Source organism: Melozone crissalis, unplaced genomic scaffold (assembly GCF_028551555.1).
Source record: "Melozone crissalis strain CALT ecotype California unplaced genomic scaffold, PUWL_Pcris_2 ptg000019l_1, whole genome shotgun sequence".
Lineage (NCBI taxonomy): Eukaryota > Metazoa > Chordata > Aves > Passeriformes > Passerellidae > Melozone > Melozone crissalis.
Genome location: NW_026535797.1, coordinates 7,257,805 through 7,273,779, shown reverse-complemented (window position 1 = coordinate 7,273,779; position 15,975 = coordinate 7,257,805). Strand labels below are relative to the sequence as shown.

The window sequence follows — 15,975 nt, the reverse complement described above, 5'->3', positions numbered from 1 at the left end:
TGTAATTACTGCCCAGCAATGCAGTACCTAAGCCCAGAAATGACAGCTCCACAAGTGCACCCATTCTGTGCCCTGCTAAGTGAGTGATTTACAGCAGGTAAGAGCAGGGCAGAGTGGCTGCCTGCAGTGGTGTCACAACAAGCCACCTGCCTTCAGCAATATCCCTGCGACATCTGGGATACTCAAATGCCAACACGTTTTCAATAAATAAATAAAAACATTAAGCTCAAGCAACACAGTTATTCACTGTTTTGTAGTTATGCCATTAAGGATGTCTTTAATATACTGACAGCCTCACCTCTGAGTCACCAGTTCAAACACAGAGGGAAATTACTTGAGAGGACTTCCACAGCTGCATGGGGAGCTACACACAACAAGCTGGGGAGGAAGAGCAACGTTCAGGGAGAGAGAACTGAGCTACAGAAATCCTTTTTGTAATTGGCACCTCCTGCAAGGAGGAGGAGGACTGAGCAAGGAACGGAAAATGAACTGCTTTCCTTTTCCAGGGCTCCCTGCTCTGGTCTGCCACGCTGGCCATGCAGGACTGACAGCCCCAGTCTGCAGAGAGCTAAGGCATGTGGCACTGTTTTTCTTCAAATAGGAAAATACTAAATTTATTCTCATTTATGCTTTTGAATCTTCTCACAGCTCTCAGAGAAAGGTCAAGGGCATGCAGATAAGATATTTTTACTTATACAGCAGAAATATATTAAAAAACTAAGTGCAGCCTCAAGTCAGATTCAAGTATTTCTATTTACCAAATTCAAAAACGCTGTATGCCTTTCTCTCTAAACATTAACACAGCTAGAGTTAATACATTTACTTTCTACCCAACCCAAAAAGAGCTGTCTAGGTATTTTTAAAATGTGCAAAAATTAAAAAAAACACCCAAACACATCATCAAACACTGTGTTCAACAATTCTCACAGCAATTTATAGACAAGATTTATACACTAACACACCACATTTCTTTGCAAGTCTTCTTTAATTTTCTCTTGCAAAGGTGGGATGTTTGGCAAGGGGAAGAGACATCTCACACATCAGCAGCCTTGGGGAATGTTTGCTTAGAAACACACACAGTTTGACCTCTCAGAGGATCAAATCAGTTTACTTCATCAGGTCATGAGTGTTATCAACCACTGCAAGTTTGTGTCTCAATTTCACTGTTTAGGAGACTAAAATTAAGTAATAGCTTACGAGAGAAAGAACTGACACCATTTCTCAGTCTATATGGGTTGATTTTAAAGCTGTAATTTCCATGACTTTTTTTTTTATGAGAACACTATAGGCAGTTCTTACCCATGCAATCCTTTAAAGAAATCTGACAAGCAAATTCATCAATTTCTAATAGAATTTCAAATACAGCTGACACCTTGCTGTCTTCAATCATGTCTTGTTTCATAACTGTGTATGTGGAGAAAAGACATGTCTGTCTAGGGCCTAATGGATAACATGATGTACATTCCCGTGGCAATAGAAAATGAACAACAATAAAAATTATAATTTACTTTGCTGTCAGGTGCTGATCCTGTAGGTGTGAAGGAAAGCAAGTAAAGCTGCAGGGACTGAGTTTTGATCTGGTATTGTATTTAAATATTCTGTAGTTGAGATTTAATCGCACCTAATCTGCTCAATAAAATCATCTTTACTGTTATTAATATGCCAGACTTGTGTTATTATATAATCCTAACCTATTTTTTTATACAGAAATTTTAATCTGCTGCTTAAGCATTCATTAATGCAAAGCCACTGCTGTGGAGAATACATTCCACTCTATTTACAAGAGGCAAGAATTCTTTGGAGCTACTACCAAATGCTAGTGTTGTCTTACTTAACTTTGTTTATGGCCTTGTGACAACAAACATCAGCAAAACTTAATCATTCATCCTAAAAATATTCCATCTGGAAAAGAAGATGACTCTACAAAGTGCAGAGTCATTTGTAAACACAATGTGGTATCATCCAAACAGTCAAATGCAATACATGTGTTCATATATAACAGCTTTTGGATGGCTCCTTTCTTTCCTGCTTCATTTCTAAATCTGAATAAATAATCTGCATGCCAGCTAACCTAAATGATGAGTTATTTCCCATTCAGAGAATCCTGAGATGCTCAATTATCTCACACAACTTCCAGCCATCAACTGCACTTAATTGCCTGTATGTTTCAAGTCCGCTGCATGTTTATTTATATCACTTGCATGACACACTAGATGTTTTATGAGACCAGGATAAGATGAGATATGTCACAGTCTAATGCTTAGGGATATGACAGGAGCTGTATTTGCTTTTTTAAATCATAATTTTTCAAGGAAATCTAAGTAAATTAAATACCAGTCTCTATCTTCTTTACACCTTGCAGCTCCCAGTGATTTCTTAACCCATAGGACATACTTGAACAAATCTGACAGAGCAATGCATATGAAGTTCTTACAAATTTTATGAAAAAACCCACAATTTTTAGACCTGAGTAGACCTGACAAGGCAGGCATGGCTCTGGCTCTGAGCCATCCCAAGAGGGAGTGGGGACCCAGAGTCCTCCAGCACAGGTGAAACGCCCAGGCAGCTGCAGCACCTGCTGCCCTGCAGGGCAGAGACGTGGGACAGAGCTGAGGAGCAGGGGAAAGGCAGAGGAACACGCTTGCTTGGTGACAACCCATGTCACAAAAGGGATGGGGAAAAGTGCAGCCAGATTGCTGAGGAGCAGCAAAGAGGAAAGCAGAGCTGCAGTAACAGAGAATGAAACCCCTGGAGCCCCTGCAGCTGGAGGGGATTTGGTGGGGGAGTTACAAAGAGAGAGGAAAGTCCACAATCCAAGAAGGGAAGGCAGTGCATGGTGAAGGTACATCAAGGCAGGAGAGAGCTGGGGCTCTCAGCTGAGGGCAGCAGCAGTGCTTAACATGAGCCAGGGCTAAACCCAAGAAACACCTGCACTGGGATGGAGGCTGTGGGGCTGGGGAGCAGGAAGAATCCTTGTGCTGTCTTCAGCAGAGGAGGAATGAGGAAACAGCCATTTCTGGGTTTAGTACTGAATTTAGGGCGCAGCATTTAAAAGGAAGAGCACGGAAGTTTTTAACGCTTCTGAACCTCATCAGCTGCATGACAAAATGCTAATGGGAAGATGTATTTTATGGACATCAGAAAGCGATAAAATCATATAACCACTGAATGCAGAAATTCATCTTTATTTATGGGTTTCTATTCAAATTGTTTGATACCTTCAAGTCTCTTTACAGCCTATCATTTCTGCAAATTTCTATGCAGCAAGAGCTATCTCTATGCCATTACACTTTGTGTCATGCCTCTCTCATGTTAAATTTCAAGCTGAGTGCAGATTGTACAGGACAATAGCCTGACTCTTGGAAAAATTGTCAAAGCATTGCAGCAACTAAAGAACAGTTCCAAAAATAGCTTAATTGTGGTAATGCTGTAACTATACTGACAGCATTATTGCTGCATTAGTTTCATCCATGGAAAATGCAAGAATATAAAAATACTACCAAAAATAACATAAATTACAGAATTACATTTCATGAACAAAACCAGTCACATTTCTAAAAATCAAAGCTGTAAACACATTCCTTTCTAAGGTTAAAACAATATAATTTGCAAGTTAAAAAAAAAATGTTAGATACTTATCATAAATAAGTATCTGCCTTGCAATCCAGAAATCATTATTTCATCACACACAGGCATTTTACTCTTAGCATTTTTAACATACTGTCAACTTCTGACAGAAGGCATTGACTTCTCCAGGATCGTCAAAGATATCTCTGAGAGTCCAATACAAATAGGGTTATTAAAAAAAAAAGTTTAAAAATATCTTCATATGTAAAGAGCCAGCGTGCAGAACACCTGCCATAAACTGCACCTTGCTGTGCCATCAAGAGACAGAAAGCTGCAGGATGCTGTTCTTTTGGTTTCACCAGGGAAAACTGCTTTCACACAAGGCATTTTGGAAGCCCTGCAAGGAAGGCTGCCATAGAAATCTGCCCACTCAGTGCAGCCCTCTCTTCCACCCTCACACCACCTTTACCACTCAACCAGTGACAGCAGTGGGGTCACCACATGAACCAAGCAGCTTCTGCTCACTCTCATCATGCAGCTGCTCCATCAGCAGGCTCAGTGTGTGCCACCCCTCACCCTGAGACACAGCAGTCTGCAGACACCTGCAGACAGGACAGGGAACCCAGCCAGCCCTGTGTGCCTGAGGGGCTCAGCAGCCCCTGCCTGCTCCTGCTCACTGCACCCCTGGAGTGCTGCTGCCTCCCTCAACAGATATAACCTCATTCTGCTTCCCTCCTCAGCAACCTGATCTCTCCTCATAATCACACCAACACCACTGGCAGCTCCTCTGCCCCTTGCTCCTCTTTCAGAGAAACTCAAGTGCCCCTTAAGTGAACCAGAAAGCTGGCCTGTTCTTGGCCAGCAAGAATACACAGTTTGCTGCCAAAAAATATATCTACATATATGTTCATTTAATATCTGACCCACCACACCATAAGTGAGGCTTTCCTGCAAAGATGCAGATTAAGGGATGGCAGTTCCATTCTCCAAGGATGTTACTGTAGAAAATATGTGATTTACTGCATACATTATATATATTTGGTAATAAGGTAGGTACTTTATTAACAAATGGTCAGGCTTGTTTAACCAGCTATACCCAAACACCTCCCTTTGAGGCTTCAGGAAAATACTGCCCAACACTGAGTTTCCTTCAAGACTCCTAACTATTCCCTTACTACTCCTGGCATTAAAGGAGAGGCAGAATAATGCATAAATGCTTCGTGTTCAATCAGGTATTTCCTCCTTCCATGGAATGGATTTCATCTTGTATCCCATGTTAAAACAGGTTGACAAAGCCTGTCTAGACTAACAAGACAAGCAGAAACAATACATTTGCTCAAAGCTGTGCATTTTAAGTACTTGAGGAACCAAGACCTTATCTTCTGTTTTACAGCTCTTCAAAGAAATTAGCAAAAAGGTTCCAATAATCTGACCAAGGAACTGAGAGTATTTACATACTCCTATTTTCAAGGCCTGCAGAAGGTAAAGAGTGAAGGCACTGCCTTTATAGGCCAGCCAATCAGTTACTTCAGCAAGGTACTTAATTCCCCTCTCATAATCAAATCTAGCTTCAAGAAATGCAGAAAACAGGATATTCAAAGAGTTCCTGCAAGCCAGCAGTCACCAAAGTGATTTTCTTTTGTGTGAAGCCCAATCTGATTATAAAAATGCAGAAGTGGAAATCAGGAACTGGTATCTATGCACCCTTGATAACTTGTTATCTGCCTGGAACTCAGCCTCTCTGCAAAGAAAATCTGCACTCAGAAATGTCAAACAGCACAAACATTGTACACGCTTAGATTTATTTTTGTCAAACTATTTTCATTCTCTTAAACACAGCTAAAATAGGTGCCTGGTTTGTCTGTTAGTTTGTCTTCTTGTAACAGGACCAAATTCTCACTGATGAAAAATAGACAGACTGGTTTTGTGTAAAACCAGCGTTAAATATTGGTTCAAGGGCTATTATTTTAAAATACAGTTATGTGTGTAACAATGTAGGCTAAGTATAAGAAGTTTTTACCTTTCTATTATCAGAGAGCTTGACCTCATATCAGAAAACCACAACTAAGCCAAAAAAAATACAACAGGAAACAGAATGCATCATAATGAAATAAAATTTTGATATGTTATGCTTACTTCAGTGGGAACAGAATCAGATTGCAGGACTCCTATTAGCCTAACAAGATCTGGTTTATTGTTTGTGAACTCGGGTGTATGCACAAGGTAACTAACATGAGGCAACTCAACTTTTTCAACTCAGCAGTAATGATATGGCGGGTAAGAGCTAAAAAAAGCATTGCAGAGAGTCAACAGAAATCAACATTTTAAAATATATTTTTAAATTAAAAATATTTTAGAACTGCTTTTGTAGAAAAGTGGCAGCTCCTATAATCTTACAGAAATTTCACAAAAAGACATAGTGTTAAATTAGAAAAATACATGGCATTTGAAATACATGCAGATTTAGGAACAGAAACAGGATTAGAGGCCTCAGGCAACAGGAATTGGAGATGTCATACAGTATTAATTCATTGGAAAAGCCACTAATTCACATGGCACAAACCCCAAAAGGAAAAAGCAGTGAATCTCTTGGCTAGCAGAGAGATTCTAACTTACATTTTTTATAAACAATATAAAAAGGGCCATACAAGGATTCAACAAATAAAAAGTCACTTACTAGGTAGGAAAAAAATAATTAAATAATAATTAAAGTGTCATGGACTTGTTACCCAGAGCACAGCTCTCACATCAGATCAAGAATTCCAAAACTGAACAGGGAAACCTTCCATTCTTGATTTAAAGAGTTTTGGGGGTAATGAAAGTTTTAGGGATATTAATTCACTATGACACAGCTTGTTCTAACTCAATAGCAGGAGGAGAAGGTACAAGGAGAAGCACACAGAGAAGGAAGTTCTGTTTCTCTGCATTGTGGGGATTCAGATTGAAAAGCCCCAACATTCCTCCTCCACCTCTGCTGCTGGACACTTTTCCAAGGAAACACCAGCAGTTCATTGTCAGTGATGTCCCTACCCCAGCCCTGAGAAGAAAAATATAATGGGGAGGGGGCAAATAGGTGCCATCAATCCTCAGAGCAGGTTTTATGCTGGGGAGAGGGAAAAGTCTGTCCCATCCTCAGTAAGGTGTTTTGCACACGGGATTCATTCTTTCCCCACAATCAAATTTGTGATTTGTGAATAAATTATACAAGATGCCTAAAAGACTTTGAAAAACTCAAAGGAAGTTAGGTAAACCATTGATCAACCTACTCTCCTTTTGAGCAAGGGAGAGATGCTAGAGGGAGACCCAGAGCCATCCTTGTGCATCCCACAGAAAGAGTCCAACAGCCACCAGCACACACACACTCGCTCCTGGGATCCCAGCACTGCTGACTTCATAGTCTCAACTTTTTCCACACAATAAAAAGCCACCTTACTGACCATAACTGCTCCTGTCTGCACTTACAGCTTATTCAGTGGGCAAACCAAAGCTGGTACCTTCATGTGCTGAGCTCTAACAGGGAATGATACACTCCACGAAGAAGCCCAACAGGCTGTGCTACCTACTGAATTCTTGGTTTTAATTTAGAAGTTTACTATAACAAACACAAAATACACCCTTTTCTAAATATAAGCTTCCACATCTTCTACAGCAAAAGATTCCCAAATTTTTTAGATCAGACAGCCTCTCATGAGAACAGCAGAACCAGAACAAACACTCTCTTTGACATAAAATCAGATGAGCCATTTTCTTTCTCTGATCTGCTAATGATGCAAAAGGAACTCTGAAAAACCTGTTTACTACACTAAGAATAGTGGCAAAATAATTAATTTCTACCAGTCCTGTGCTTTAGCAAGTAGAAACAAGGCCTAACCAGCAGCATGTAACCAACCAATTCCCCACAGATTAACAGCAAACACTCTGTGTTTTAACAAATGTTCTGATTCATGCAGCCTGTTCTTTTAAGATTATTTCTAAACATAATGAATGTAAAAGAAAGAAGATTCACAGAGCTGAACAATGGAATAATAAGCCTATGAACAACTAGGCAACTCAGAAGTGAATCCATGGGAGGAGAGGATTTTGTCACCCTAAATACATTGATCTAAATAGCCAACTCTTTTTAACACTGAGAATTCTATTTACACCACTTCACAGACATGGCTTAAGGCATTTTATTCAGATAGAGTGGCTCTCTCTTTTCTGCTGAAGTGAATGAGACATTTCAGAAACATTACTTTGTTAAATATTTCTGCAGATATGTACAGCTACATTTTTTATGCAAGATATTTTCTTACAAGGTGCCTGAGCTGACCACTATACTGTATCACCTAATACCAAAATAATAACATATCTTCCAGAGGCAAAGCTCAATGTCAACTGCAATTCAAATTTAAGAGGCAAAATGTTCTCCAGGTAGTAAAAAGCCAGACAGCTTTAAGAAGTTACTAATTCAAGCATCACCCCTTAATGTAGTGTGAAACTCAATTCTGAAATCCAGTCAACAGATTTTGCATTTACTGTAGTTGTGACAGAAGTCAATGGCCTTAAAATGTTTTCACCTCTCAAAAGTTGCAAAGGTTCAAGCAAAAATGTCTGTTTAAGCAAAATCTTTACATCATAATAGCTAACCCAAATCTGTTACCCTCCAAAACTAACACACAAGTCTTCAGCAATTTCAAGAGCTGCTTAACAGGAAGAAATTCACACCCTTGAGGCAGAACTACCACATCTGACATGGTAGTTAAAAAAACATTCAAACCTAGATATGCCCAAAACAAAAAAACAAGACAGCCCAGTCTTTCAACTAGGAAGACTCGATCAGTAACAGGTTTAGCCATATATTCCTGATTTTTCTCCTAAATCAACATATTGATGCTTGAATTGAAGAGAATGTGGTGTCTTGTCTCCGTAGGGAAAGCAATTTTAAACATCAGAAGAGAATTACATCAACTTTAACTGGTTTTAAAAACTGTCCTTCATTTTGTAGGCTTATGTACACTACAAAAGTGTACATATCTGACACAAAACAGTCATCTCAGCCAATGCTTTCCCCTTTTACATAGCACAAAAGAAAACTACTGTGATTTTCTACACTACCACAAAAATAAATACAAAAGGTGGCAAAGACATTACCCTTGATATAAGTCCAAGTAATACTATAGGACCACATAATGGATTTTGTGGTAGGAAAGAGTTAATTGCTGTTTTTAATTACACAGAACTAATGGGAGTGAACACTGCAGCAACATCTATAAACACAATGTCCACATTAGCAGAACACCAGTTATGAAACCCCTGCCAACACTACTTGTACAGGGATTGTTTTGTTTGTTTTAATCAAATTTTATGAAGTTCTGCTGTATTTGCAGAGCTCTGCAAAAAACCTGTAAGGCTAAGGAGCTTTAAAGAATGTAATGCAATAGTAACCATGACAATAAGAAAAATGCTTTTGCTAATCTTTTTCTTTCAGCTGACAATACTTTCAAATACTGGTGGTTTTCCTCTAGATGACAACTTTTGTTTGTTGCTCACTATGAATTCTAGGCCTCCCATCCTTGTAAACCTGAAATTTTTGACCAAGGGAGCAGCAATTTGGGGTGAACTGAAAACATGGGATGAGTCCTAACTTTGGTAAGATGGACATCATCTGTTGGCAGCTATATCTTACTTCATTGTTGTTCTGAATAGGTGCATAAAAATTACATTTTTAAGGTAATTATTCTGCAAGTAAATCGGGACCCTAAAAAAAAAAAAAAAAACAACAGAAAGGCAGAATGCAGATAGGATATTCCTCTGGAGATCACAAAACTGCTGAGATATGTTAGAATCTGGCCCCAGGTAGGCTGATCATAAACTTTAAGAAAACAGCCCAGAACTCCTCTGCACTGATTTTGTCTTGGTTTTATATTAAGTTGGAGTTTTAAGCAATAAAAAATAAACGAAATAAAGATTTTTCAGACATTTATCTTTGCTCTCTACCATTTCTCCAACAGGCTTGCTCACCAAACAGGACAAGACAATGCTTTCAAAAGATGTATGGGATAAGGATCTGAAGTCACATATTGAAAAATGACTAAAGGGACGATTTTCAAAGGCATTAAGATACCTAAAGATGCATTAAGCACTTAAAATTTTCAAAACTGCCTGGGCATCTAACGCCTATTTAAATCACTTAGTCCTTTTTGAAAATCCCAGTGGGCAGTTATCTACATTTTATATGTCTATATGCCTTTGAAAATCTGTACCATTAAATACTTAACAACCTAAGTACCCCTGGCTTTTAATGGGACTTTGAGTCCTAAAAAGTGTAAGTACATCTGAAAATTGGTCAAGCCACTCTCTTTGGTCTTTTTTTCCCCCCTTTCTTTTAAAGAGGCATCTCCTAATGCTCATCCATATCACGTCATTTAAGCAGAGCTCCAGCACTGTCCAACTTAACTGTCCAACATGTGCACATTTGACATGTTTTATGCAGCTAAACAAATAAAAATCCACAGCACAGACTGCATCCTCAAAAAAGACTTTTTGAAGCTCCTAAAAAGAAATGCAATTCCAATCTGTAACCCCAGTGAATGCTCCCAAAAAAACACCTTTTCAGTAAATGTGACCTCACATGAGAACAACTTCGGCTGGTAAAGAACCAACATCATTGTTTAATACCCATGCAACATATTCAAAATAGCACAAAAAAGTTCTGAAAGGCAGCCACACAGCAACAAGAAAAAACAGAAAAAGGAGGAAGTCGTGAATAGGCTCTTTAAAAAGGCAGCAGTTCCAGAAAAGACGACAACCTTTAATTCTGAATTTTCTTTTTTTAAAAAACTGTATGAAACTATAAAGCATTCCCTTATGCAAGCATTTGAAAGATCTATCTTCTGATCTTCTGTAATGTCAATAGGAGGTAACTTGCACTGACCAAATTCCCAAAAAGGAACTGATTTGTAAATTGGGAACGCAGGGAATCAGATTGCCACCTACAGGAAAATTTAGCATTTATTGTCAAGAATGACTCAAAAAGAATACAAATTGCCATCCTGCCAAGCATTCTTTCATTTCAAAACCAATTAGTCTTTTCTTTTGTGCAACTATATCATGAGCTTCCTAAACCCAGGAAGCCATTATAATTTCTTTTTATTTATGAGTACAGCTTGAAAGTTCCATAATTCAATTACAAAATCATGTGTCAGTTAAAGAATTTTAAGTCTGCTTACCTGATACCATTGGTGCTAGCCTGAATATGTCTGATAGTCTGCTGTTAACTGGCTCATAAGGGGAATCTTCAAGCAAGTCATTTCCTAAGGACAAAAAAATATTTGGATGTTTTTCTTACACATTAATTCAGGATAAGATTTTTTATTTTCAATCCATAACAGTGAAAAGTACTCCCCTTTAATCCTTTTAAAAAGTTTATATGGCTACTTCTTCTCAAATAATTACCTCTAAAAACACCTGAAAGAAGCTAATTGTTTATCCCTGTCACTTCAGCTCTTCTCTCCCTCCTCCCTGGGTAAGGTCATAATTTGCAGACAGCCTGTGACATCACAGGGACTGTCCCATCTCATGCCAGCAGGAGAGAAGCTGCAGCAAGGATGCTCCTCTTCATTCACCATAACAGCAGAGCTCTTTTTTAGAGAAGCTCAGCTAACAGCCAAAAACTAGCATCTCTGCTATGAAACACTGCTGACAAGATGCTGCTGAAGAGAAACTTTTTATGATGTAGAAAACGTCTGTTATTACCTTTAGCAAAAAAATATATATGGACTCATTAAAACATATGGATAAATGAACAGAAAGGGATTCTTTCCCTTTTTGCAGAAGCAACTTAAAAAAAAAAGTTACAAGGGGAGCACACTGAAGTGAGAGGTTGTACCTTCAACTCCAGGGCCACAGCAAGACAAGACTAAAAATGATGTCTCTCATATGAAGACCTGACTGTGAGAGACATCAGAGAAATCTGCCTTATGAATATGAGTAACAGAGCAGTCCTGAGTCAATCACTGCCATATCTCTTCTAAGTGGCCCATCTACATGCTGTAGGAACCATAAACTTTGGGGTTCTTTCTGCCTCTGGGAATACTGCTAGTAAATACAGGAAAGGAGAACATAAACTTAAAACAATCTTCCCTCACATTATATTTAACTTTCAGCAAAAAGGCTAAGAAACTAGTCCCACTGTCCTGTTAGGTGAGTCCTAATTACGGAGTTTTAACATGATTAGGAGAATGTCTCCAAATGACTGTTTTTGTGATGCTCGTGCCCCTATCTTTGCCTGCGGTTTAGGCAGGTCACTGGGTCCCCGGAGGAAGCTCTGGCTGTGGCTTTGGCAGCCCAGCAGCGGAGCCGCAGCTGCGCGGGGCTCCAGGGGCGGCAGCTGCGGGCACGGCCGGAACCTCGGGCACAGCCCCAGAGCCTCGGGCACAGCCAGAGCTGCGGGCACAGCCAGAACCTCGGGGGCACAGCCCCACAGCCGCGGGCACAGCCCCAGAGCCTCGGGCACAGCCAGAGCTGCGGGCACAGCCAGAACCTCGGGGGCACAGCCCCACAGCCGCGGGCACAGCCCCAGAGCCTCGGGGGCACAGCCCCAGAGCCTCGGGGGCACGGCCGGAACCTCGGGGGCACAGCCAGAGCTGCGGGCACAGCCCCAGAGCCTCGGGCTCGGAGCCCCCCGAGTCTCGGGGGCAGCCGCACACCCGCACCCTGCGCTGGGGGCTCTGCGTTCGCCACGTACCCTGCAAGCTCTGGTACATGCTCCAGTAAATGCGCAGGCAGTTCTTCTCCTTCTTCATGCCCCTCTTGCAGCGGCAGTTGTACAGGGATTTCTGCTTGAGAGCTTCCATGGCGCTCCTGCATTCGTCCTTGGCCTCCAGGCCCGTGGCCCGGCTGAAGTTGCTCTCTTTGCCGGCTACACACTGCCTCAGTGTCCTGAATTTAGTACTACAGCTCTGCTCCTTCAGACACTGATCGCTGGCTTTCACGCAGTCCAGGCGCTCCCCTCCAGGCAGCCCGCTCACTTCTGCGGACAAAAGTACATCTATGGAGAGCAGACACAAAGCGACCCGCGCTCTTTGGGGGAGCAGGGTGCCCGGAACCCCAGGTCCTGAGCAGCACCCGGGAGGCACGGGGCACCTCCTCACGCTGCACATGCGGCCAACCCCGGGGGCAGCACCTTGCAAACCTCCTGGCTCCATGCTACGCCTTAGGAAAAAGCACACAGGGTTTCCATGGGCTTAGATCCACTTTTCGGGGAGTCCAAGGAAACAGTATTTTTTAACCCTAACGGCTGATGTATGAGGAAACAGAAAAATGAAAGAAACCCCGGAGGGATTAATGTGCCTGATAAAACAAGCATTTGTTATTCCATAGATCCATTTTGGTGAAACAAATCAGCTTTCCATTCCAGGGTTTAACTAAGGGGTTAAATATTCAGCCTCACTTTCCACAAGAGCTTTGCTGTAATTTCACTTACATCCAGGAACAGCCCGCTCAGAGAGATAAGTATCCTCACTGATTGATATTAGCCTGTCTTTGCGTCAGTCACTTTTTAAAGGCTGTGCACATTTTTGCTTGTTCTATATGCATAAAGGTAGAATTTGTTACTTCCCCCCCCTCCCCACTTCTCTCCACGTATGATGCTTTTGCAGGAGAACAAAGCAAATTGCATTAACTCTCTCCTCTCCATCGTGCCCCAGTCATGCTCCCTCAGACACATGCGGATGGAAACGCAAACCTCTCCTGTGGAAAGGAAACCAGTTTGGGCTGCAAACCACTACCAGTCGGGCAGGTTGCCAGGTTCAGGTGAAGATGTAATCCTTCAGCTGGTCTTGTCATCCCCCACCCTCCCCAGGCAGCCTTATTTTATTTAAATGAAAAGTTTCCCTGTAACTTGCGAGAACCCAATTTAACAAGAGGCTAAACAGGCAAGTACCGAAGTCTATAACCTACAGAGATTTTATGTAGACCGGGCTAACTGATGTGAGGCAGAGCCATTAAAACTACTGGAAACTTCACTGTTCTGCCTAAACAATAGACTGACAAGCATCAGGCTCCCGGTCCCATAAACCCTATGCCTTGCTTTACGAAGCGATGTGCAGACCGAAATCAGGCACCAGCAACTTACCCACTAAGGGCAAAGCGAAGTACAAGAGAACGAGAAACATCTTGCTGTCTTCGGATGGTTTCCCCAAACGACTTGATGTGTCACAACAAAGATGATCAGCATGTAGATATTCCAACACCGCCGAGGTCTAAAGGCTCCAAGTTCAGATCCATTGAATTCAAGGGGGAAGAAAAAAAAAACCACCAAGCAAAAAAACCCCACAACCCTCTCTCCTCTTCACCGCTACCACCACCGGCGGCAAGAGCAGCGACGCAAACGCTGAGCTTTTCCCTTAGATTTCAGGTCTGAGCAACCTGCAGGCACAAGCGCTGACTCCAGTGCGGGAGCGAGAGGCGCACGCACGGTTTATGTGTGTGTGTCTGTGATGTGTGTGAGCGAGCGAGCGAGCGGCGGCGGGGCAGGAGCTCCGGTCGCCTCCTTGGGTGGGCAGCGCCTGTTCCCAGGGAGGGACCGAGAGGCACGGGGGGCGGGAGGGGGTGCACACACCAGACCCGCAGCGCCCGCCCGCCCCCGGCCGCGCAGCCGGGGCCGGCCGCTGGTGTCAGCCCCGCTGGATCAGCCCCGCTGGATCAGCCCCGCTGGCAGCGCCTCTGACAGCGCCGAGCCGCGGCTTCCCGAGCCCCTCCCGGGGCAATTCGCCTCTTCACCCCCCCGACCGCAACTTTATTGACGCGGGGGCCGGGGCGGTGCGCGGGGCGCGCAGGCTGCGCGGAGCGCTCGCCGCCGGGGCGGAGCGGGGGTGGCCGCGCTGCCGGCAGCCAAACTTTGCCAGGGAAAACTGGGACGGGCGGGAGGCGCGGCCGCTCCGGTTCCGCCGAGTTCCCCCTCGGCCCCGGCGCTCCCCGGCGGGAGCGGATCCCAGCGGGCGCCGCCGGTACCGGGCGAGCCGGGGAGAGGCGGCGGCCCCGCGGGGATGCTCCGCTCCGCTCCCCGCCCTCCTTCCCTCCGTCCGCGGGGCTCGGCGGTCGCGGCCTCCCCCTGCCGGCCCCGCCGCCCGCGGGGGAAGTCCGGGGCGGCCCGCAGGGCCCCGGGGCGGCGGGAGCACCGCCCGCCCTTCCCCGCCCCGCGTCCCTGCGGTGCGCGGTGCGCTCCGGCCCGCGGCCGGGGCCGAGCGCCGTGTATCGGCTTCCACTTGGCTCCTGAATAAACAAAGCGAACATATGTCCCATATTCGTGACAGATGGTTCAAACAGAGAACTATTTAGTGGTTTTCCCACAGTTGCTACTATGTACCACTCCCCCGAAACCCAACAAAATGCAATTAGCCTAAAATAGCTTCAGCTTCCAGATTTCCTTATTTTCATGTGTGGAAAATTTGATTCAGGTGTTTTAATGTTCTGGCTGCGATCAAATGTGTTAAGTTGTTTTGGGGTTATTTTTTTCTATTTTTAAAAGAAGTCAGCGTATATGTTCCTTGGCAGTTTTGTCAACAAGCTATTTGGTCCATTCGACTCAAGGAATTTGCTTCTCCTTGCAATAAATTTTGCCTAAAGGAGTTTGAGTCGCCTCATGAGATGGGAGATGATCAGGCTGGCCACTTTTCTAGCAAAAACTGGATGGCAGATGGAGCTAAACTGTTGAAAGGTACTTCAAAACACTTATTTAAAAGCCTAACATATGCCAGGATATACTGAGAGTACAACATTCATAGAACCCAAATGGAAAGGGCTTATTTTTGTTTGCTTTGCTGTTCGTTTTTTTTTTTTTCCTCTCTTGCCAATTTTTCTAAACAGATGGATTTGCATTATACCCAAAAAAAGAGCCCCAAAACCCATGACCCACAATAAAAATAAAACAAACAAAATCCAACAGAACCCAAAAAACCTGTGTAAAGTACCGGTTCTCTCAGTGAAAGCGTAATAGTGATATCAAGTTGAAACTGATTAAGTCCCAAGTTTTGTGGTTTGGTTGTTTAATGTGAAGAGGCATACACTGTTATATGGTCACGAAGTCTATTATCTGCTGCACATACAAGGATGTAACTGGAGGAACAAAGACAATGACCAGATTTCTGGAGTATTTCAGGGTAATTAGAAGGTGCTAAGTTGGTGATAGCATTGACGATTGGAGACAGCTTCAGCTTTTCAAATCGCTGGTATTTAATGAAACAAGTTGGTCTTCTAAACACTTCAATAGAAATTGAGCTGAGTGATACAGAGAGATGATTACTTCTTCACTGGTAATTTTGACATCATTATCGCACACAGATAAGCTCTGTATAGAAGTTATCTGTGTATCTAACACAAAGGTAGCATAATTCTCCTGCCATTTAGAAGCCTAAGTCAAGAATA

The 15,975-nt window shown here is 42.9% G+C and overlaps 1 protein-coding gene across 1 annotated transcript in view; it reads right to left on the bottom strand.

Moving 5' to 3' along the window:
• GFRA1 (GDNF family receptor alpha 1) overlaps positions 1-14,150 on the bottom strand; it is a 131,995-nt gene extending 117,845 nt beyond the window's left edge. Inside the window, exons 1-3 of the mRNA XM_054277326.1 lie at positions 13,685-14,150; positions 12,296-12,580; positions 10,779-10,862 (exon numbers count right to left, since the gene is read on the bottom strand). Of these exons, the coding sequence (XP_054133301.1) occupies positions 10,779-10,862; positions 12,296-12,580; positions 13,685-13,724 (409 nt within the window). The 5' untranslated portion in view covers positions 13,725-14,150. The remainder of the gene's footprint in view (positions 1-10,778; positions 10,863-12,295; positions 12,581-13,684) is intronic.
• Between the last annotated feature and the right edge of the window lie 1,825 nt (positions 14,151-15,975).